Source organism: Adiantum capillus-veneris, chromosome 6 (assembly GCF_014529385.1).
Source record: "Adiantum capillus-veneris isolate H3 chromosome 6, ASM1452938v2, whole genome shotgun sequence".
Classification (NCBI taxonomy): domain Eukaryota; kingdom Viridiplantae; phylum Streptophyta; class Polypodiopsida; order Polypodiales; family Pteridaceae; genus Adiantum; species Adiantum capillus-veneris.
In genome coordinates, this window is record NC_140936.1 from 127393396 (window position 1) to 127415541 (window position 22146).

At 43.4% G+C, this 22146-nt stretch overlaps 1 protein-coding gene across 4 annotated transcripts in view; it reads right to left on the reverse strand.

Annotated features, from left to right (window-relative positions):
- Window positions 1-3287: 3287 nt before the first annotated feature.
- The window catches only part of PAS1 (FKBP-type peptidyl-prolyl cis-trans isomerase family protein), a 128824-nt gene continuing 109965 nt past the window's right edge, over window positions 3288-22146 (reverse strand). For all 4 annotated transcript variants that reach the window (XM_086514779.1, XM_086514778.1, XM_086514780.1 and 1 more), the window contains 9 exons: window positions 15840-15937; window positions 15690-15759; window positions 15089-15148; window positions 14883-14939; window positions 6286-6354; window positions 6123-6200; window positions 5928-6029; window positions 4150-4221; window positions 3288-3952 (listed from right to left, as the gene is read on the reverse strand). In XM_086514779.1, the coding sequence (XP_086370905.1) occupies window positions 3701-3952; window positions 4150-4221; window positions 5928-6029; window positions 6123-6200; window positions 6286-6354; window positions 14883-14939; window positions 15089-15148; window positions 15690-15759; window positions 15840-15937 (858 nt within the window). In that variant the 3' untranslated portion in view covers window positions 3288-3700. The remainder of the gene's footprint in view (window positions 3953-4149; window positions 4222-5927; window positions 6030-6122; window positions 6201-6285; window positions 6355-14882; window positions 14940-15088; window positions 15149-15689; window positions 15760-15839; window positions 15938-22146) is intronic.

Below are 22146 nucleotides of genomic sequence, written 5' to 3' on the forward strand. Positions count from 1 at the left end.
AACTTTACATATGTCATCCACAAATTTGACTACAAGTCCAAGTCTAGCAAGTGCAGATACAGACAAATGATTCTTCTTGATCCCAGGTACATAAAGTGCATCGACAAATGTGAAATAACTGCTATTTACAGCAGTAAGCACAATCTTTCCAACTCTTTGGACCGGATAAGAGGCATTGTTGGCACAAGTGACTGGATTCCCATGAGGGACAAACTCGAGAGAGGTGAACAATTCACGATGTGAGGTAATGGTGCTTTGTAGCACCACTGTCGAAATACCACACATGTGAATCTGCAACAACTGACATGCATGAATCATGGACATAAGGATTGTAAGTGCACTCTGCACTAAAAGCCCATTTTGCATCAATATCAGTATCACAGTCTCCTTTCACAAAAAACTCAACAATGGCTACATTCGTAGTGAAACCATCATTTTGCAGTGGAAGCACCCTCTTTCTTCTTAGCCTCTTTGGCCTTCAACTTAGAACACTGCTTGATCAAGTGATCATTAGCTTTACAATAATAGCAACGCATCTTCTTTTTGTCCTTATCACCAGAATTTCCAGACGAATTGTTGCCAGTAGAAGCATTGGGAACAGAAGGTTTTCCACTCGCAGCAGAACCATAAGAAGTGGCTGCATTGTTGTTACCACCCTTTCTTTGAGAAGCAATAAAAGCATGTTCAATTGCACGTTGTCTAGTCCTGTTTTTTCTGAAAAGTGACTCTTGCAACAGAAATGTGCATAATGCATCAAACTTGACAACTTCACGATTTCCTTGGGTCATAAGTCTCCAAGTACTAGCAAAAGTCTGGTAAGAATCTGGTAAGGCATCAAAAACAGTCTGCACAAGGGAATTGTCTGAAATGACTTCACCTACAGAAATAACCTCCTCATTGATTTCCTTGATACCAACAAGGAAAGTGTCCATATCATCTTTCTCATGCATAATCTTCGACTCTAGCTCTTCACGCAGCAAAGCAATTTTAGCCTCATTGCAACTTGCTTAAAGACCAGCTAAAATATCCCAAGCGTGTTTTGTAGATTTTGTTGAACGAATGTCAGGAGCAATGGTGCGCTTTCACAGACAACGCAATCAATGCATGAGCCCGCGCATCCTTTACATCTCAACAAGATCGTTATGCCATAGGCAAAACTACTCTAATAGCAGCAATCCTTGCAACAAGACCTACCACATCCTCAACATCTCCTACATCCTCAGAACCGGGACGTACATCAATGCCCTGCACAATATTCTAGATGCCCTTTGACACAAGAACATGTTGCATCATGTAAGCCCACATAGGGTAATTGTCCCCACTCAATATGTCCTCAACAGCAAACATCTTGAACACATCTGTGTTGTTGTCAGCCATGGTAAATGATGCACCTAATGTAAAAACTGTCTAAAAAGAGGAGAAACGAAGCGGAACAACACGTGATATGTAGCACAAACCGTAGAAGACTGTAAGGCAACTGTTATGCAGAAAACGGCACTAACAAAAATTCTGCACGAAATGATGAAATAGCCTGTGTGGAACAACCTGTAGTGGAAACGAAGGCCGAAATGAGCCCGAATCAAAAATCTGAGTAGACCGAGCTATACTAGCGTTCTCGAAATATTTATCAACCTGCGAACGCTTGCCAAAGCTCACTGAGATCGGAGAAAATGAGCAAGCATGTGCTGGAGCTACTGGCGACTAACCTACTCTGATACCAATTGTTGGAATTAGGATTGCAAAGAAACGCACACAACTTGGAGAAGACGAAGGAAGCTCAAGGCACACAATAGAGTGTGTTACTTAGTGTGCAATGGAAAGATAGATAGCCCTAGAGTGATGGGCGTATATACAATGCACGAGAGAAAAAACATCCTAAAGAGGGAAAAATGCCCCGACAGTCCTAGTGTGTTCACACACATTACTACCACATGTATATGGTAACATCTATATCTTTTTACTAATCCACAACTACCCATGTTGCTGTGAACTTGTACTTTTTAAGTCTCAATAGTCTATTGAGACCACAACAGTCTCTTGTTGCCAGTAGGATGTAGAATGTATTCTAGGCATGCAAAGCAAAGCATGAGTCTTCATGCTGCATTCAAATTGCATCGACTTTTTCCTGTCCCTTCTGCACTTGCAACATACTAATAATTATGTACATGTCATGTTCTGAAACCACATTGAGTAACTATAGTAACAAAACTACTTGAGTCTTTACTGCCTATAAAACAAATCATGAACTTGTCTTGACTTTCATTCACATTAGAACTTTTCCAAATCACAATTTGGCGATGTGTAGAGTATCAAAATAGAATTTAAGTAGATTTTTTTTTCACTCAATTGAAACTCATGCTATGTTATGAAATTTTACACCGAATTAGCAAACATCATCACTCAAGTACTCATATTAGTTTGTACACCAAACTAGTGAATACCGCGAAAAAATAATCCCAATTCATAGAACATTTGAAACCCACAACACAAAATTAGAAACGGAATGAACTTTCATCCAAATACCTCACCTAGCTCTATAAACCCTTATTACACAAATCTACACAAGAAAATCACCTAACTCCATTGCGTAAGAATGGAATGAAGAAATTCATCTAAAAAATTCACCTAGGTATATCAACCACCATTGGCCTTCATCATAGGTTCTATGCAAGTATGTGCTTGTCTATCTACAAAGCATGCTTGTTGAATGCCTGTAAGCATGTAGAGGTAGGACACAGGCATGCAGGCTATGATGGTAGTGATATTACAAGCCATCACGTGGGTATTGCACAAGTGCAAGTTCATTCAAATTTGTCGTAGAAGCCAAAGCCATTTTGGCCTTTTGTATATGTCAATTACTAGTCAAATGTGAGAGTAACATGGAGGAGAGGGAGGAGGATACATGAAGAATTGAGCTCAAGATCTCTAGCAAATATCATTCCTTTGATAAGATAAGCTGATCAAAATATCCGTCGATGAATCCACTTATTCCCAAGTATTTGATCCCACTATCAAAGAAACTCTCCCTTTAGGCACCTTAAACATCCATCGTCAAGCATAACCTAACCTTGATAATTAGAGCAAACCTCCATCTAGCTTGGAGGACAATTAGATTTCTTTTAGGTTTGTTGGGGTACCATTCCATTTGCCTTTTCCAGAAAAGCTGGCCTTCTTGTTTGAAGATCAACTTACAAATAGAGAATGCTTACATTGGTGCGGTATAATAGATATGCCCTTCAAATGCTCTATGTTCCCCTTTGCCACAGACCCAAATCAACCGATGAAGATTTGGCGAATTTATCATCTAAGACGTTTAATTCATTCAATTATGTATTGGTCATCCATTACCAACAAATTTATTGTTTTTACTTCTAAACTCTGGTCCAATACCACACCTTGTTTTCACTTCATACTTTATGTATCGTATTTAACATCTCTATCCACCTTGGCAAATGCAAAACTCGGCAACTACTAGTAATTGAAGATAGTGGAGAGCATGTTCGGAAATCACTGGTGCAAGTTGGCCTCTTCAAGCAGAACTTATGTTGCAGAGAAATATAGCTTAAAGGGGCCCTTGGGTGATATGCTGAAACTTTCCTCATTGTAAAATGTTCAGGTCTGGGTAGTTTACTTACAAAATTTGCTGTTGCAATACAAACTCCCCAGAACCAAGCAGCTGAGCTTCGACCACAGGGTTTTATCAAAGAATGGTGCATTTTGTAGTAGGAAACCCTCTCAACCAGTACCTCCAACTAAGCCATGAGCTTGAAGTTTGCTCCACCTTCTCTTTGTTTTTCGAAGAGCCATCAGTTGTCGCATCTGCATTGAGTTCTCTAGAACTTTCTCCAGTCACCACTTGCTCCTTTGTTTCTTCTTCATCTACTTTGGAAAGCTCCCCTGGCTTCTTATCAAACAGACCCTTGAATTGTTTGCGTGCATTCACTTCAGCTTCCTGCATAAAAAAATCAAGTGTTGTCATGGACTTTCGGTATAAACGGCCCGCAGCACAGAACCACTAAATTATGAAGTGGAAAGTGGCATATTTTCTCATATACGCATTTTGCAGGCCTACGCACCTACACGTTTACTTTAAGATATATACTGGCTGAACAGTTTTAAGATTCTTTTCCACACCACAAAATTAAGAACCTGCTGTTTTTTCCGCAATTTTGCTAACGCTGCTTTCACATCAGCCTCCACTGCGTTGTCGATTGTCAACATCTGTCATTAGTTAGCAAACAAATCCAACTCAGTTTTCATAACTGATCCCAAATTGGGAAACTGCCAGGAAAAACGGCACTGCTGAACAGAAAAAAAACCAAGAAACAAAATATCTGAACTCTTTACACAATCAAGGCACCACCAGGATAGATCTTTCTCAAATTATGCCTCAATCTGTGACTTGGCTTTTGTGCTGGAAACAAAGTCCAAACTGAGACCACCAACAAGCTCAGCTTTCAAGCCTAAGTCACAGCACTCACACGTACCCAGGATGAGCCATGGAGTTCTGCTGCTGCCAGAATTGGTGAATTGGCAAGCACTGCCGTACTCATCAAAGTCGGAGGTTGAGGGGCAGGCAATCTGCAGCATACAACCATGCAGAATTTTTGCATGCAGCCATGCAATCATGAAATCGACACCATCTCAGCAACCAGAAGGACTCCACAATTCACGTGTCAAAAGATGTGTTTCTGCAGTCAACAATACAGGCAACAGTGCTGGCCGCCCTCCCCCCAACTTTGACAGGCGGGAAAGGACAGCTACTGTACTTTCCTGTAATGTGTGCACCTGGCATTCACCACTCACCCACATTACTGGGAGAGGACAGAAGTAGTCCCTTCCCTACACCTTTAAATTATTACATGAAGATCTGCATCCAATTTGGCACCGACATGGTTACCGTCGTGATTGGTACAAGCAAATTGTTCTACACGGTCGTATGGAGCATTTGTTCGCTCATACAGCTGATTGGCAACAGACATGATGATAACAAAATTTAACTTTTGTCCAATAGTGTCTGGGCCATCTAGTTCTATTAAGTCCTAAACTTACACTCTCTTTACACTACAAGAACATCATGCAAATACACAAGAATTGAAATTTTAATTAATAAGTTTTGGAAAACTGCCAAACACACAATACAGCATATCAAAACTTTCCTAGTTCGATTGTGCCATAAGTACATTACTGCATAGTATTTGTACTGTGTAGCAACTATGGGCACTGCTAAAGCGAACACTTTACCAGAGCCTTCAGCCAGACTCGTGGGATGCAAATGCCAAGCCACTAGAAAAAAAACAGGGACTCGAGTTTGAATGATACCCCAGTTATTGCCACTGCTAAAAGACTAGATCCAGGGAGGCAAAGGGCTGAAGGCATGCTGCAAACACCTTCCGTGACAAATGACATATCATCATCTTGCAGAGTGATGGTAAGTATAGAGAAGAGGACAAGTTGAGCTGCTAAGACTATAAGGAAGCACGAAGCAATCACAAACTGTTCAAAAGGTCCGAATGTGAGCTAACGTGAATTCAAATCCTCTAGAAGCCCGCAATCTGTCTAACCAAAAGCCAGGCTTAAGTAAACTTTTCCTTCAGAAAAGCCACAACTACCAACGGATAGCCATCAGAAAAATGCTCTTTGAACATGTGAACTTCATGTGCTCTCAAGGTAAGACATGGACGTATACAAAGGATTCAAAGAGGAGAGCCAAATCTGGGGTGAATATTAGAAAGTGGCTATGTAGAGAAAGGTGGTGAATGGAAGCAGCACATATGAGAGATGGCCTGCAAATGAACATGAACACAGCACAAGGTTGAACAGCAGACACTTTGAAACAAACTTCTCATAATTTTTGACTACTTTTATATTCTTGTCTAACTACAAAGCAGACCTCCCACACTAAGTGAGCTTAATCCTCAGATTACCGCATTGAAATCAGCTCTTGCATCATCAAAGTCTGCAACAGCCATATGTGACATTCCTCTCCGGTATAATGCTTTTACATGATTAGGACTTTCTTCGAGTACCTGTATAAAAATTAACCTACCGTCAAATCTCATGAGACCAACCATAAATCCATCAACCTGACATGAATATTTCACAAAATTGCAGTGCCATACTTTGTTGCAAGACTCAATAGCCTTCACATGGTCGCCAAGCTTTTGGTAACAAGCAGCTACGTTGAGGTGCAGAAGATACTACATGCACCAGAACACACAAAAAATACTAAATCAAATGTACATACAAGGACCCTAAATCTACATCTGTGATAAAAAAAAATACCCGGCTTTGTAAAAATGTATCCGTCTCTTCCTCATCCTGTGGGTTCACATGATTGAACTCTCGCAAGACCTGCAACAACCATTGATTGTTTTCACCCATATCAGCTCACAACATCGAATGGCAAGTAAGAATGAACAACACACAAAAATTAGGACACCCAATAATGATAAGGAGTCTGAATAAAATATGATCTCTGTGGATCGACATCATATTAAACCCTTGTTTTTGCAGTTTGACACCTACATGTCTCTCAATTTCAATAGACTGTACCATGGCTTATTGACCTTCAACACCTCCCTGAGGGGAACGTTGTCTAGTGAACATCGAAAGGGTTAGAGACAAAAAGGTAACTATCGCAGAAGAATAACCCTAAATGAGTACTAAGGTGGGTGAATCTTGATTCTCGCACTAGGATTGCTATCTCTAACAAGGCTGATCAATCTCATACAAGCATCATAACGTTATGGGCCTGGGTCCATGGGTTCAAGTCAGTGACAATTCAAGAGCATAATCAATTGTTGCATACAATTTAAACTTAAAATTGCTGAAGTGCTCAACAAAGTGGGTTTCTGTAGCAATCTACAATGTCACTTTCACAGGAAAGTTAGTACAGTTTGGACTTTACAGTTGGTCTTTGGTTGGTCGGTTCACACTGGACGGACTCGCTGGGCAGTGACACGTGGCAGGGATACGGTGGTCTAGTGGACATCGTGGCCAGGTCACCACCACCACTTAGTGGAGATGGACTTAGATGCTGTCATTTACGAGCTGTTGGTGGCTCTTTATGGTTGTATATATGAGTAGTAGCGGTTTGGTCATCATTATCTTTTACGTAGTCGTCTAGAGTGAGTCTATACATAGAGCACGTCTTCACCATCCCTGCACATCTGAGCCTCGACACCCCATTGTACCTGAGAGTCCTGGGCTGGAGCTGAGTGTGCTGCCACGCCAGAGTCTGTATCAATACTTTGAGATAGTCAAGTCATTTGTTGTGGTCTACTGTTGCTGTTGTGTCTCTGTGAGCTGGGTTGTTGTCTATTATTTCTTGTTTTCAGTCTGTTTTGAGTGAGATTGTCACGCACATTGCACTGAGGAGCACCCACTATAAAGAGCACGACACACTATCTGCGCTACAGTTTCAGAGGATATGTTGCTACTATACATAACTCTGTATGGGGGATAATCCACATCCATACGAAACAATTGCAAACTCTACTTTTGCTTGCATGTATTTTTCAACGAGTGGAACACAAAAAATTCAACTCCAAAAATATAGGGCAGGTTTCTATTTTTGATGACTCCCGATGAGAATTGGTACATGTCAAAAGGTGCAGAATCTACCAGATATCCAAGCTTGCCAAAAGTTCCACATCAAATTATTGAGCATTTGAGGTACTTTTAGACCTACAATTTTATGAAAAAAGGGCCTCTAAATTGATGAGAAGTGGCAAAGAAGAGCCTTATATTGAGACTTGCACCATCACACTTGGCTTCCGCGGCACATAGTTATTTATTTTCCAGAGGGAACTCGTAATTGAGCTTCTGCAGCACTTTTGGAGGCTGAAAACTCAGATTTTGTAACATTTCTTTGCACTTCGAAGTTTTCCATAGCCCTACCCAACCTTGGGGGATCTCTTTTCTTCGTTCTGCACCACATCTTACTGTGCGTGGCTGATTTTGTTCAAAACAATCCATGAGCTTGCTGAATTCTCTATTTTTCAGTGTCCCTCTCTCAACTTCAGTCATCTTTGTGTGTTCTAGATCATGGGAAAATCTCTCTCATGAACCATGTCTACAATGGAAATCTTGCATTGCAAAGAATTGCATTGGAATTAAAGAATTCAACCATCCAAGAGATTTTCATTGCCAAGACTTTGTTGAATCTACTTGTGTAGCATTCTCTTCTCCTATGTGCTTGTATAGATTGTGGCTTCCTTGCCTGGGAGACAATTGCAAGCAAATGGAATAGAATGTGGGCACTTGAAAGAGTAGAGAGAAGGAACCAAGCATCATTCAGTAATACGCATGTTTTAGCACAGATTTGTGGTCTTTATGAACTGTTTTTCATGGCATTGGTGCTTGTGGATGCAACGTATGGGCCGAAATACGAGCAGTTTATGCTTTATATTATGGATATACAGGATTTTGGTGCAAATCAACACTTTATATGGCTGATTTGCAACCACCATACAATTTTATGGATTCCAATAGAAGCAATTTGCTGATTTCAGTTTTGGTGCTCATGAATGAGCTGTACAAATTACTATTCGCAATTCTAAGCTAATCTATGCCTCTTATAGGCTATGCTTACATGTTTACATGATGTGGGTAGGCCATACAAACCATCTTACATGTTAATAAAAGATCCATTCTATGGTCATGTATAGATAATCTAGTGTTCACATCGTAGATGAGGTCTATATATTATCTGTGTGTGTGTGTGCGCGCGCGCCGCGCACACACACAAATAATATATAGACCTCGTCTACAATGTGAAGATCCTTGCATCCTCGAGCGTCGTGAGCGGCAAAGCTTGATGGCTCATCACAAAGGATGCCCTCTTTGAGTCTACGGATCTCCAGCAAAAAGATACCTAGGCACCTCTGATCATGCGCCGCGCACACACACAGATAATATATAGACCTCGTCTACAATGTGAAGATCCTTGCATCCTCGAGCGTCGTGAGCGGCAAAGCTTGATGGCTCATCACAAAGGATGCCCTCTTTGAGTCTACGGATCTCCAGCAAAAAGATACCTAGGCACCTCTGATCATAGTAATTAATGATGTAGGTTAAGGGGCTAAAGCCCTCTCTAAATAAGCAATGAAAACGCCTGCGATCTCATAGTATGTTGTGCACTAGCGTGCGCGCGCGCATACACACACACACACACACACAGAAAATGAAATGAAATGAAATGAAATGTTATATTAAATGTCTTCAAAAGGCCACACAAGAAGGTGACAGTGACAACTACCATAGGAGAGAAGCATGCGCACAGAAGTTGGTTATCTCAACAGAATTGACAAAAGGGCACCACTAGGACTGGAGCCTCCGGCTTAATTTGACTTAACACAAGAAAACTTACCAAGTCCATACAATGTGAGGATTGATAGATTGCTCTTTCTTGATTCTATGGGTGGGGACGGCACATGGCTGCTCTTAGTTGTCAGTTTAATTCCGTAAGGGAGCCATATCTCAGTCTACTACCTAGTTACCCAAAGGATCCTCTTCGTGGCCAACTTCTTAGCGGGGCTAAAGCCATCTAGGCCATGGAAGTTTGAGGCAATAACATGTCTATGATGTCGTAACTATTCTAGGTCGCATGTGCGCTACCCTAATGAACTCAAGGAGTTTACCACCGTAATTCTGAATAGAGTTTGGTCACAAGTTAAAGAAGAAGATAGAGCAAGGTGTTTCTAAACCCGGTCGTAGGCTCGTTGTTGCTCCTCGCCATCGCTCGCGCATCGCATTCATCATCCCCCCCCCCCACCCACCCCACCCCCGCGCTGCACTACTTTCTCATCCTCTCCTTTGGAGGAGTTGGCAGACTCTTCTTCACTTTCTGACTCATCTACATTGCGCCCTTTTCTCCCTCGTACGCCATCACAACAACAGACACACATGGAGGATTGTGCTCTCTCACAAAGGGATTGAAGCCCCCTCGCCCAACAACGCAGAACCCACCATCCGACTTGCTCTTTCGCCAACAGAGCAAGTGAGCTTAGAGGCACAGGTGGAGCGACACCAGGCTACCTCAGTTATCTGCAAGATAATCGGCACCCAACCTAGCAGAGGAGAGGTGTGCCACCTCCTCCAGGCTTGCCTTTTAGCAGAGGTGGAAAAGATCATCGATGTTCAGCTTCTTGGGTGCCGCTACTACCAGATAGAGTTGGAGACTCCAGAGATGTCGTCCAAGGTCATTGCAATGAGCCCCCTTGCCATCCGAGCAGTCAAAGCTCATTATCGACTGTGGCGCCATGGCTTCCATCCGGCTACCCATGTTCTTGCCGAGGAGGCAGACCTGCCCATTTCGGTATGCTTCCCTAGCTTGAGGAGAGAGTAACCTCCCGCTACTTTCTAGGATAGGTTCCAAGATTGGGACCGTGTTGAAGACGCCATGCACGGCAACTTCTGTTGCTGCCAGAACAGCAAGCATACCTATGGTACGTGTTTTGGTTCGAGACACCCACTGTCACAAACTGGTGGCGTGGCTGCCATGTGTACAAACACACACTGGCATGGACAAGCTCGGGGAAAATGCAGTCTGGCTGAGACACGGCATCGGAATTTGTGCAGCATGCTGACGTGCGTGCGGTATTTCTGGCAGCTTTTAGGCTTGCTTTTGTCTATGCAATGCTTGAGAGAGAGAGAGCGCCTTACTTTTTCTAAAGCTCTGCTTTATTTACTCAAAAGAGCTTGTGAGAGAGCCATGCTTTATTTTTGAAAGCTGTTGGGAGAGCTTTTGGGGCTCTACAATTAACATCCCTTGTGATTCTTTATAAGTGAAGTTGGTCTCTCACTTCGCAGAGCATCTGGACGCAGAGTCTGAGAGTGAGACCCAACCAGTCTAGTGTACTTTCGCACAGTGTGACATGAAACGTTTCGGGGTTTCGTGCGTTTCAGGTTTTCGAGGTTTCTGAAACGTTTCGTTTCGGAGCTCAAAGAAAGCGAAACACAGCTAAAAGGGGCGCCAGTCTTTGGGGCCAATATCTCTAGGCACGGAACTCCGTCGGGCCAGTGTCGAATCAATTGTGAATTGTGAACTGTTTTGAAGTGAAATTCTTGTCGTGTCGCGGTAGAATCTTGACCTGGAGTGTCCAAGTCTGTTACACCCACACCCTAGGTCGTTCTACTACCTCAGGTGAGTGGTGGTTGGATCCATCAGAGTGTGGAGTATTCACGCCTCCTGAATTAGTGCTTCATTTGCAGACAGACGGGCCATCGTGCAAAGGCCACAGACCCAGCCTCCTAAGGTTGCTCAAGCTCCAGAGGCAGAGACGTAGGGAGCACAGGCAGGTACCTCGTCCGAGGCAGGTGCCCATAATCATGTGACACTGATCCTTACTTTGACTCACAGGTAGAGGTGTGGCAATGTTATGTTACGCATCCCTGAGAGGATTTTGCTAGATACAGAGCCCGAGAGTTTGGATGCACAAGGGGACTTTGTTGCTAGAGTGGCCAATGGCCTCGGGGGAGCTTAGTCGCTTCTTTCTCCAGCACGACGGGTTGCGGCCCGAGAGGAGGAGAAGCGGCTACGTCGGGGCATTGCCTCCTTACAGAGGACGCAGGAGCAACACCCAAGTAGTCCCTGGATGGAGGATCAGCTGGTGCAAGCTCGCAGGAGTTGATCACCATTGAGGAGCAGTGCCATGAGTTTGCCGACCACCGACAGGCATCTCAGTGGGTGGCATTGTTATTGGAGAGTTTTTTGAGATAATGGGTCCCCGCAATGCGCATACGAGTGTTCGCCAATTGAGGAGACAGAATGGGACAGATTCCACAAAGCCTGAAGACATACGGGCAATAGCTACTGACTTTTATCGAAGCTGCTCTCAATTGAGCCATAGTCAGAGCACAGGGATGTATTCAAAGAGCGGGTGTGGGCACAAATGCCTTGCCTCGTCACTAAGGAGATGAGACAGATGCTTGAGAGCCCTCTCTTGCCAGAGGAGATTCAAGAGGCTCTCAGAGCACTCCCTCGTGGTAGTTCCCCTCGAGAGGATGGTTTGATCCCTAGTTTTTCCTTGGAGTACTGGGAGGTGCTGGATAGGACCTATGTAGTGCATACCAACACATTTTGTATTTTTGAAAAGGCTCTGAGTTTGAGAATTCAGCCACTACTTGAGAGCATCATACATGAGAGTCAAACACCCTTTGTCAAGGAGCGTAGTATCCTTGACAACATCTTCAACTTTTGGGAGGCGACTCCCCTTGTCCGCCTGCGAGGAGAGGATCTTGTGGTGCTCCTTCTCGACTTTGAGAAGGCCTACGACAGAGTTGACTTGGACTTCCTAGAGGGCACTTTGCACTGGATGGGTTTCTCAGATGCATGGATCGGAGGGGTGTCTACCCTCTACAGGTGTGCTCAAGGGGAATGCCTCATGCTTACACGCTCAATACGGCAGGGCTGCCCTCTTGCCCCCTTCCTGTTTCTTTTCTACGCAGAGGCAATAAGCAGATTTTTGGCCTCACAGGAGGTTGGCTCGCAAGGCCTATAGTTACCCATTCACGGAGAGGAGCTTCTGGACGTTGAGTTTGTTGATGACTCAGGCATGTTTTTGGAGGACTGCGAGGCCAATTTGCACAGGTGTGAGCAGGCTCTGGAGGTGTTTTCTTATGCATCGGGAGCATTGATCAACTCGCAAAAGACAGTTTCTTTTTGGGTTGGTGATGCTCCAACGCCTAACTAGATGCCTGGAGAGGGCTTTCCTTGGATCCCTTCAGGGACTCCCGTTCACTAATTGGGCTGCCAGATTGGCTTGGGCTTGTCATCAGAGCAGCAGACTACCCCCCTCCTCCTAGCCATCAGGAGGAAGTTGTTACATTGGAGCTCGGCGAGGCTCTCTCTTGCTGGCAGAGCTGTGGTGGCCAACCAAGTGCTCTTGGCCACCATGTGATACATCACATCTTGCTGGATCTTCTCGAGTTCTTTTATCAGCGAGCTAGAGAGGCTGATCAGGAAGAGGAGAGTCAAAGCATGTAGCTTCGCTGCATGAGGGGGGTACAGAGCATGTGTCAGGACATCGTCGAGGCTATACCAGCAGAGTGGCACATGCCTCTCGAACCGGCGGCTCCCAGCTGGATGGGGGCCTTTAATCGCCTTGAGGTCCTCATCGCAATTCGGGCCTGCTCCGACTCAGGGCTTCGCATGTTTCTTGAGGTTCAGCGAGAGGGTAGCCTCCACAGAGTTGCTCCAGAGGTAGTAGAGTGTTGCTTTCAGCGGATTCAAGTTGTGGGCATCAGAGGGAGGATTCGTGTGCTTGATCCCAACCTGACAGATCTTGAGACTGGACATTGGAGGCTCTGGGCTTGGGAGAGTCGCCCTCTGTTGCAAGAGCAGTGGGACCCTAGGGAGTGGTTTTGGCAGGACGCTTTTGCTTCAGCTGATCACCCAGGGATTCCTTTTCTCTAGTACACAGCATGACTGGGATGCCACATACTGGCTGCTCGGAGAGAGGCCCGCTCTGTTGTGGCAGGTCACTGGCAGGAGAAGGGCCTCACAGCTGAGTTCCTGACAAACTTTTGGGAGCGCTTGTGGGACGGAAGACAGCAGAGGAGAGTCATCATGTTCCAGTGGCTTGTCACCCATCGAGCTACTGCATTGGGGAGTTGGTTGGTCTACAATGGCCATCCAGCGGGTTGTGCCGCTTGTGACCACCCACTTGAGTCAGAGGCATTGTTTATGGAACTGCCCCATGGCGCAGCAGGTTTGGCTTCGGATTCTATGGTTGATGATAGCCCTGTCATCAGCCAGCCAATACAATTGAGGTACTCTTGCTTGGTCCACCCTCACATGGCCAGCACTTCGTTTTGAGTTGTCCTTAGCTAGCAGGATGATTGTGATACAAGAGGGCCGGCCTACACTCTAGCTCGTCACAGAGCTTACGCCCCAGGAGTGGAGCAATGATAGAGAGCTTTGTTGGGAGCTTATCTGCAGCCTGACTCTCTGGTTCATATGGAGAGCCCGTTGCTTCCACATCTTTGACACCCGCCCCATCCCTCCGGTGGAGACAATACAGCTCCGACCGTATGCGGGAGCGGACCGTGAGGCATTCCTACGACTTTAGCGTCCAGGGCCTTTCTACACCATGGTCCATGGGGCTCCTAGATGGTATTACAGGCCACCTGTGTGGTTGTTTCCTCCTCCCATATCCTGATTTAGCCATCATTGTACACATCTCTTTTTTTCATTGGGAACGTCTCCCCTCATGCTGATGTAGTCCCCCCTCTTGTTGGGGCAGTTTGTAGTCCAATGGGCAGTTTTATTAAGTAACAGAAGGATTTTTTCTTGGGGGGGGAAAAAACTCAATAGAGTTTCTTCACTTCCTGCATCAGGAAGGATTTCCATGTCATAGGCTTGTGATGGGCAGGGGGATGCGATCTAGTTGAGTCGAAGCGTCAGTGACGGTTTTCTTTTGCTACTGGCCATCTGGATATGGATGTATAAAAGAGAGGGAGCTTGAAAGGGCTGACTGCCAAGGGGTTTCCCCCTGAACCGCAGTGGGGGCTGAATTAGGGACGGGGTACCCTCCATGTGTACCAAGCCCCTAAGGAGGGCAGCTGTAATAACACATGCGGCAAGCAATCCCCCTGCTTCAAGAGGCAAATTTGACCACTCGCTTTGAAAGACTCTTATGAGTCATAAGAGATATGATAGCAATGGCCAAAATGACTAAAGTCAAAAGTTACAGCAGAGTTGGTATAATTCCAGTTGCGTCTATATGGGTATATGAAAGAAGAAAATCAAATGTACTCGCTAAGAAGGATGTGACAATTATATTGTGCAACACCAAGAGAAATAATAAAGAGGTTTTTTTTTTGTTGTTTGGGTTGGGGGGGCAGCCGGGGGGGTTGAAGGTTTTAGAGCTTCAAACCTTCTCGTACTTTGCCTTTGCAAGATTATATTTATCTTCTTTGAAGAGCCTGTTACCCTGGAAACATAGAACCAACAGATAATATTCAACTGAGATCGTGTAGAAATGAGCATACAACAAGAATTCAAGAGTTCTGTGATCCAGAAAATATAGGGCAGAAAGAAAAATCATCAGAGCAAAAGATTGTGAGTCTTCAATGTGCTCACAATGGCTTTTATCTTGTCTGCATCATTCATGATCTCTTGAAATGTCAAGCCAGTCCAATCCTGGAAAAACGCAATAAAACATTCATAATTGAAGCTCTACACACGCAAACGAACATAATAATCATGATGTTTTTGAGACATGCCGCAGTCCACAATGTGCATTTAAATACCTTTCACCTTTGGAAAACATCAGAAGTCATGAAAGATCAAGTCACAAAGGGCATATCACAAAGGGCATATGCCAGCTTTTAAAAAAAAACCAAGAAAATTTTTCTTTTCTTTGAGCAGACTTCAATTTGGTAAAAGCCTTTAATCTTCTCAGCAGTCAATCGATGTGAACACCTTAATATTGTCACAAGAATTTTCCAAACACCCCCTTCACAAGAATTGGAATCCTATAGTGAAGAAAAAAGCGTTTCCAACTTGCTATTCAAAACTGAAAACTTCTGCCAAATATCAGAAACCTTGCCAATCTTCAATTAAAAACAGCTGTTAATCTAGTCTAAGATGTTACTTTCAATAGAAACAAGAACACTATCACCCCCAAAAAGAAGCAATAATATTGATTGAGAGTTGACAAGTCATGAATCACTAGACAAACCTTGGCTTTTTCAAAATCTAACAGCTCCACTTCCCACTGAACATCTGCACCTTCTGGAACAAGATCTGGTCTATACTTCAACATTATGAGCAATATTAGAGACTAGCCTAAATAGCATGAAACACAAAGAAATACCCTCACAATGCATACCGTTTGAATTTGTCATAGGCATACTCAGATGTACTGCTGACTAGTGCTATCTCCCCTGGAAGCATTAACTTTACACACATTTCAAGTCCCTCTGGTACCTGTAATAACCAAAATTTGGTAGCTGTATTGGACAAAAGCTTAAAACTGAGGTATAATTAGTGTTACTCCATGCTTAAAACTTGAAATGACTAGACGAAAGACACTATGCTACCTTGGAGTAGGAACTGAAGTACAATACTGACTATCGACAAAACAATTTGCAGGTAGAGTTCTCTGAGTGCGCGTTCTAGGTCTGTAGGCAGACTCTCTTGAGACAGCCAGAATGGCAGCCTAACCATAATAGAGACTATAGGGCCTGAATGAGCCTCCGTGAGCTTCCAGCCTGCCGCATTGCTCACTTACCACCTAGAGCTGCCAAATAAAGTGGCTTGAGCAGATTAATTAAGAAAGAGCTTCAAGTCCAGAAGTCCTGCTCATATCTGTTCCCAATCATCCCATTTTCCCATTGCCACACTCCGAAGTGTACAGTTCTCTTTCGCCCAGCTTGAGGGCACACAAAGCCGATCACCCAAGAGGTGTGATCTCAAAAAAAAAAGAGCCGTGTCCTCCCACTTCTACTTTCTTCATAGCAAAGATGGTGAGGCGAGCCATTAAAAGATTGCACATAGGGAGGCCACAGGATCATGATGGTATAGTGGCAGAGCATTTCACACATGCTAGAGATCATATTGATGGTTTGTTGGCCTTCATGTTCAATAGGGCCATGTGTGAGGGGTTTCCTAAGACTTGGAGTACATCTACACTTGTCCCACTATAAGTCTGGAGATTGAACCCTGCCAACTAACTATCGCACTATCATGATTGGCCATTCATTGGTCAAGCTATATGCATCTATACTTCAGCATGAGTTGAGCAAATGGGCAAAGAGAGAGGGTGTATGAGGTTCGGGGCAGGCTGGATTCAGGAGGGGATTCTCTACACTTGATTATATCTTCATGCTTAAGAGCGATCATTGAGGAGGGCACAACACATGGGAGAAGGATTTATTGTGGCTTTATGGATTTCCACAAAGCCTTTGACACCGTCCTGCGAGCCAAATTGATACAACGACTACATGACTTGGGAGTCCCTCGGGAGCTTATATGGGTATCATGGCATTGTATGAGACGGTTATAGGGAGGGTACGGACAGTTGAGGATCTTTCAGACCCTGTTTACTCTACTATTGGGGTCAAGCAGGGATGCCCGCGTTCTCTGACTTTGTTTGGATTGGTTATCGATGAGATTTCTGACTATATTGAGACTGCAGAGGATAGAGGAGCACAGCTATCAGGTACATGGATACCTCTATTGCTTTATGCCGATAATATTGTGCTTATTTCATACTTTCCAAAGGGTAGGCAAAGACATCTAGATGCTATAAATGCTTATACACATGACAGTGGGCTCTCCATCAACCTTGGCAAAATCAAGGTGATGGTATTCAATACTACAACGCAATAGGTCCGAAGATCAGCACCTATTTTTACATATGGACAGAAATAGTGGAGTATGTAACTCTTATACATATATTGGTGTTGTATTCAGTGGACCTACTTTCTCTATGAGAGATGCTGCAGAGCCGAAATTGACGAGGGGATATGCAACATTAGGAGTAGAGAGGATATGCTCACAGATGCAGTTTGAGGAGCCACACACTAAGTTATGGCTATTTGACACATTGGTCATTTCCACCATGCTTTATGCAGTGCAGATATGGGGACCTAGCCTGGATCATCATAGTAGAGCAGGCCATACATATGATGGATGGAGATCCATGGAGAGACCACTTGTATCCATGATCTCTAGGCTGATCCGAGTGTTGGACATAAATGCCCAGAAGTCACATCCAGGCCGTTTCCACCGTGTCGCTCTGATGGAAAGCTTCACATACATATTTTTTGTATATGTTTGGCCCACTATTTTGGTCTTGTACAGGCATTTTACTCCATTTTTTGGCCTTTGGGCCACTTGGACTATTTTTTCAATGTTCACGTTGTCCGAGTGGCCAAATGGCCCATTTTAAAAAAGGCCTTAAAACCTCATCACTCCGAGGTCTTTTGGACTTATAAAATCGTAGCTCTTCTTCGCAAACCAATGCTAAGCCACTCGAGTTGCACACACATACATCGCTGCCCAATCTCACCCAACCTCGGTTCGCAAACCTCCTCTTTCAACTAGTATCAGAGCCTTGTGTAAATTCTTTTGCGAGGAGTTCGTCGCAAACAGCTGAGTATTTCAGCCCTACACCCTTGAGAAGCCTTCTCTCTCATTTTAGGAAGTTTTATCGCAAGAAGTCTTTCCGGCAACAAGTTTCCTCTTCGACTCTCTTATTACAATTCCTTTCTTTCACAGCAAGTGCGTATCAAAATTGCACCTCTAAGTATGCTTCACTCTTGAGTGGGAGCATTTTTTTCGTGTTAGAGAATTGTAAAAATTGCTGGAAATTTGTGAACAGCAAGTGATTTTTGTCAAATTTTGGACGAATTTCAGCATTTACAAGTCAAATTCAGCAATGAAAATTGGGCATTTTGATGCACATAGCTGCCCCATGTATCACTTTGTGATTTGCACCTTGAATTTATGAAAATTTCCAAATTTTTGGGCAAAAATTCGAAAAATTCAGCTGCTCTAATTTTTTGCAGAAAATTTCAAAAATTAATAAATTCAAGATTTTTACAAAATTCGAAGTGGGACTGCTAGAAGTGTTGTGTAACCTTTTGTGGCACAACATTTGCAAAAATTTTGCAAAAATCGATGAAATTTCAGCAATTATTAATTTCTATTTTACGGTCTCATTGTCTAATAGCCTAAGTCTTACCTTTGATGGAGTAAGGAATTTCTATTTCGGTCTCATTGTCTAATAGCCTAAGTCTTACCTTTGATGGAGTAAGGGATTTTATCCTCAATGAAAAAATTAGACGAAAGGCAAGTGATGAGGCTAATGCCTCGGCTAACATGGTTATAGGCACGACAGATGATACGAATGCTAATGTTAGTCAAAGGAGCAAGAGCAAGAGCAAAGGAAAGCAATCTCATGTCACTTGTTACCAATGTGGTCAGAAAGGCCATAAGAAGAAATGTCATGTCACTTGTTACCAATGTGGTCAGAAAGGCCATAAGAAGCCACATTGCAGGTAGTTTAAGAAAGAGCAAGAAAGGAAAAAGAATGCGGAGCACAAAAAGAAAAACGATGGAAAGGCAGATATATCCAATGGTTCCAAGAACAAGGAGAAGGTCAACGTAACCTCCAATGTGGTAATTGAGGAACTGTCTGACATAGATGATATTCTGAGTGACACTATGTCTCTTATGGATGCCCAGGTTTATTATGCACACGACGTGCAGATCACCAAGGGTGATGTCATTGACGCTTTACTGTCTATCAGTGATGGCTTGTCCCAATCCTGGATAGTGGACTCAGGTGCCTCTTTTCATGTGACTCCTCTTAGCAGTGTTTTGCCACTTTTGATGCAGACAATTATGGCAAAGTTTATCTTGGAAATAATTATGCTTGCACGATTGATGGAATAGGCACTATTCTTTTGGCCCTTGATAATGGGTAAGAACTTGTTTTGCATGAGGTTAGATATGTTCATGGCATCAAGAAGAGTCTACTCTCTATTGGACACCTTGATATGCATGGCCATAACATCATTTTCGGTGGTGGTACTTGGAAGCTCACATAAGGTGCTATGCAAAAAGGGTGGGTACAAAGAAGGGGACACTTTATTTCTTGCATTGCAAAGCCTTGCTAGGCAAGTTTGTTGCTATAGCAGAGATTGGGTCTCACTTACAGCTTTGGCACAAAAGATTAGGCCATATGAGCAAGAATGAACTTGATGTTCTTTCCTCTCCTAAAGGCTTAAAAGCTTGATTTTTGTCATAAATGCCAACATAAAAAACAAGTGAGAAATTCTTATTACTCTCGCGTCTCTCGCAAATCCAATCGTCTTGATCTGGTACATTCTAATATGTGTAGCATGCATGTCAAGAGTATGGGTGGTGCTGCGTATTTTGTTTTTTTTTGTTGATGATTTCTCTAGGAAAATATGAGTTTATTTGCTCAAGAATCAAAGTTACATGTTTGCTTCTTTGAAAAATTTTCATGCATTTGTGATTACCAAAACAGGTAGGAAGTTGAAATGCTTGCGTACATACAATGGGGATGAATTCACATCTGCTGATTTTGTTAAGTTTTGCCAAGAAAATGGTATCAAGAGAGAGCTAACAGTCTCTTATAGTCCTTCGTCTAATGGTGTGGCTGAGAGATATAACAGGTATTGTGTGAGAGGGTCCAATGTATGAAGGATTTTGGGGAGAGGCACTTAAAACTACAGCTCGTATTTGCAATCATTCACCCCACATTGCATTGAAAGCTGGCATCCTTGAAGAGGTTTGGTCTAGCAAGCCCGCTTCATATGACCACTTACGCATTTTCGGTTGTGAGCCGTTTGTGCATGTAAGGCTTGAGTTGAGAAGTAAGCTTGATGCTAAGTCCATGACAGGAATCTTCATGGGATACGGAGATGAAGCAAGAATGGGCTATAGAGTCTGGCTACCTCAACTTAAAAGGGTTCTACGCACCCGAGATGTATTTAATGAGGCAAAGCTGCTTAAGAACAATGTTGTCTTTGATGTCTTGACTCTAAAAAGGTCAAATTTCAGCATGTACAGCCACCTATTAGTTCTGAAATTGAGCATGAGGATGCACCACAACGGCCCGAAATTCTTAATGAGCCAATGGTTATTGAGCCAGGAGATGTTGGACAACCATTGCATGCACTGAAGGCCATTTACAGCCAAGAGAACATGCTAAAAAAAGGGTTGAAGATGAAATACAACAGCCCATAAACGAGGATGATGTCATCCCGCCTGATCTCGAGCCTATGCCAAATAAAGTAGATCATTGGGTCCGGAGATCTAGCAAGATGAGGAGACCAATTCAAAGATTTAACCCCTCTTTGTAATACATTATGTTGACTGATGAGGGAGAGCCTCTTACATATGTAGAGGCCATATCGTGATTCTAAGAGCAAGTGGGAGACGGCTATGCAGGAAGAAATCAAGGCACTGCATGCCAATAATACTTGGGATTTTGTTAGATTACCCAAAGGTAGGCATTCCTAACAGGTGGGTGTACAAAATCAAAACTCTTAATGGCAAACCCAAGTACAAAACTAGGCTCGTGGCCAAAGGATATGCACAGAAGGTAGGCAATTGATTTTGAGAAGGTGTTTTTTCCTGTTGTGAAAATGACCACCCTTCGCATTCTTTTTGCTCTGGTTGCTATTTTGGATTTGGAGATGGATCAAATGGATGTAAAGACGACATTCTTGCATGGTGATTTTGAAGAAGAGTTGTACATGAAGCAGCCAAAAGGTTTTGTCATCCCTAGCAACAAGGAAGAGCCTGTATGCATGTCGAAAACAAGTTTGTACGGGCTAAAACAAGCTTCTAGACAATGGTACAAAAAGTTTGACACTTTCATGCTTAGGCATGGGTCCAAACGTAGCCATGTAAATCATTGTCTATACATCAAAAGAGATACCTGGACAACAATCTAATGATTCTTGTATTATGTGTGGATGACATGCTGTTAGTCCGTAAAGAATAAGAGAACCTCTTGACCCTCTCAAAAACAGGCTGAATTCAGCTTTTGCCATGAAAGATTTGGGGGTTCAGCTGAACATATTTTGGGCATGAGGATAAGGAGAGATAGGCAGCAGAAACTGTAGTTTTTGTCTCAAGAAAAGTACCTTGAAAAAGTACTTGACAAGTTTAATATGGCTGATGCTAGGCCTTTTGAGTGTGCCATTGCAACCACACGTGAAGTTGAACGCAAGTGATTGCTCAAAAACCGATGATGCAACCAACGCTATGAGGGGAGTACCGTATGCTTCAGCTTGCGGCTCTCTCATGTATGCTATGTTGCCCCTAGACCTGACATTGCTCATTCATTGGGAGTAGTGAGCACGTTTATGTCAAATCCTAGAAGAGCACATTGGGATGCTGTAAAGTCCATAAAGAGGTACTTGAAAGGGACCAAAAGCAAATGCCTGTGTCATGGAAAAGGTCCATTAAAATTGCAAGGATATTGTGATTCTGACATGGCACGTATAACAGACTTGGGCACCCCAAGTAGAGAATTTGCCTTAAAACAACTGAGAGATGACACGGCCCGACGTAGTTCCGTGCCCAAAGAGATTGGCCCCAAAGTCTCGCACCCCTTTCGGTATTTATTTTTATATTAACGATTGGCAAAGTAC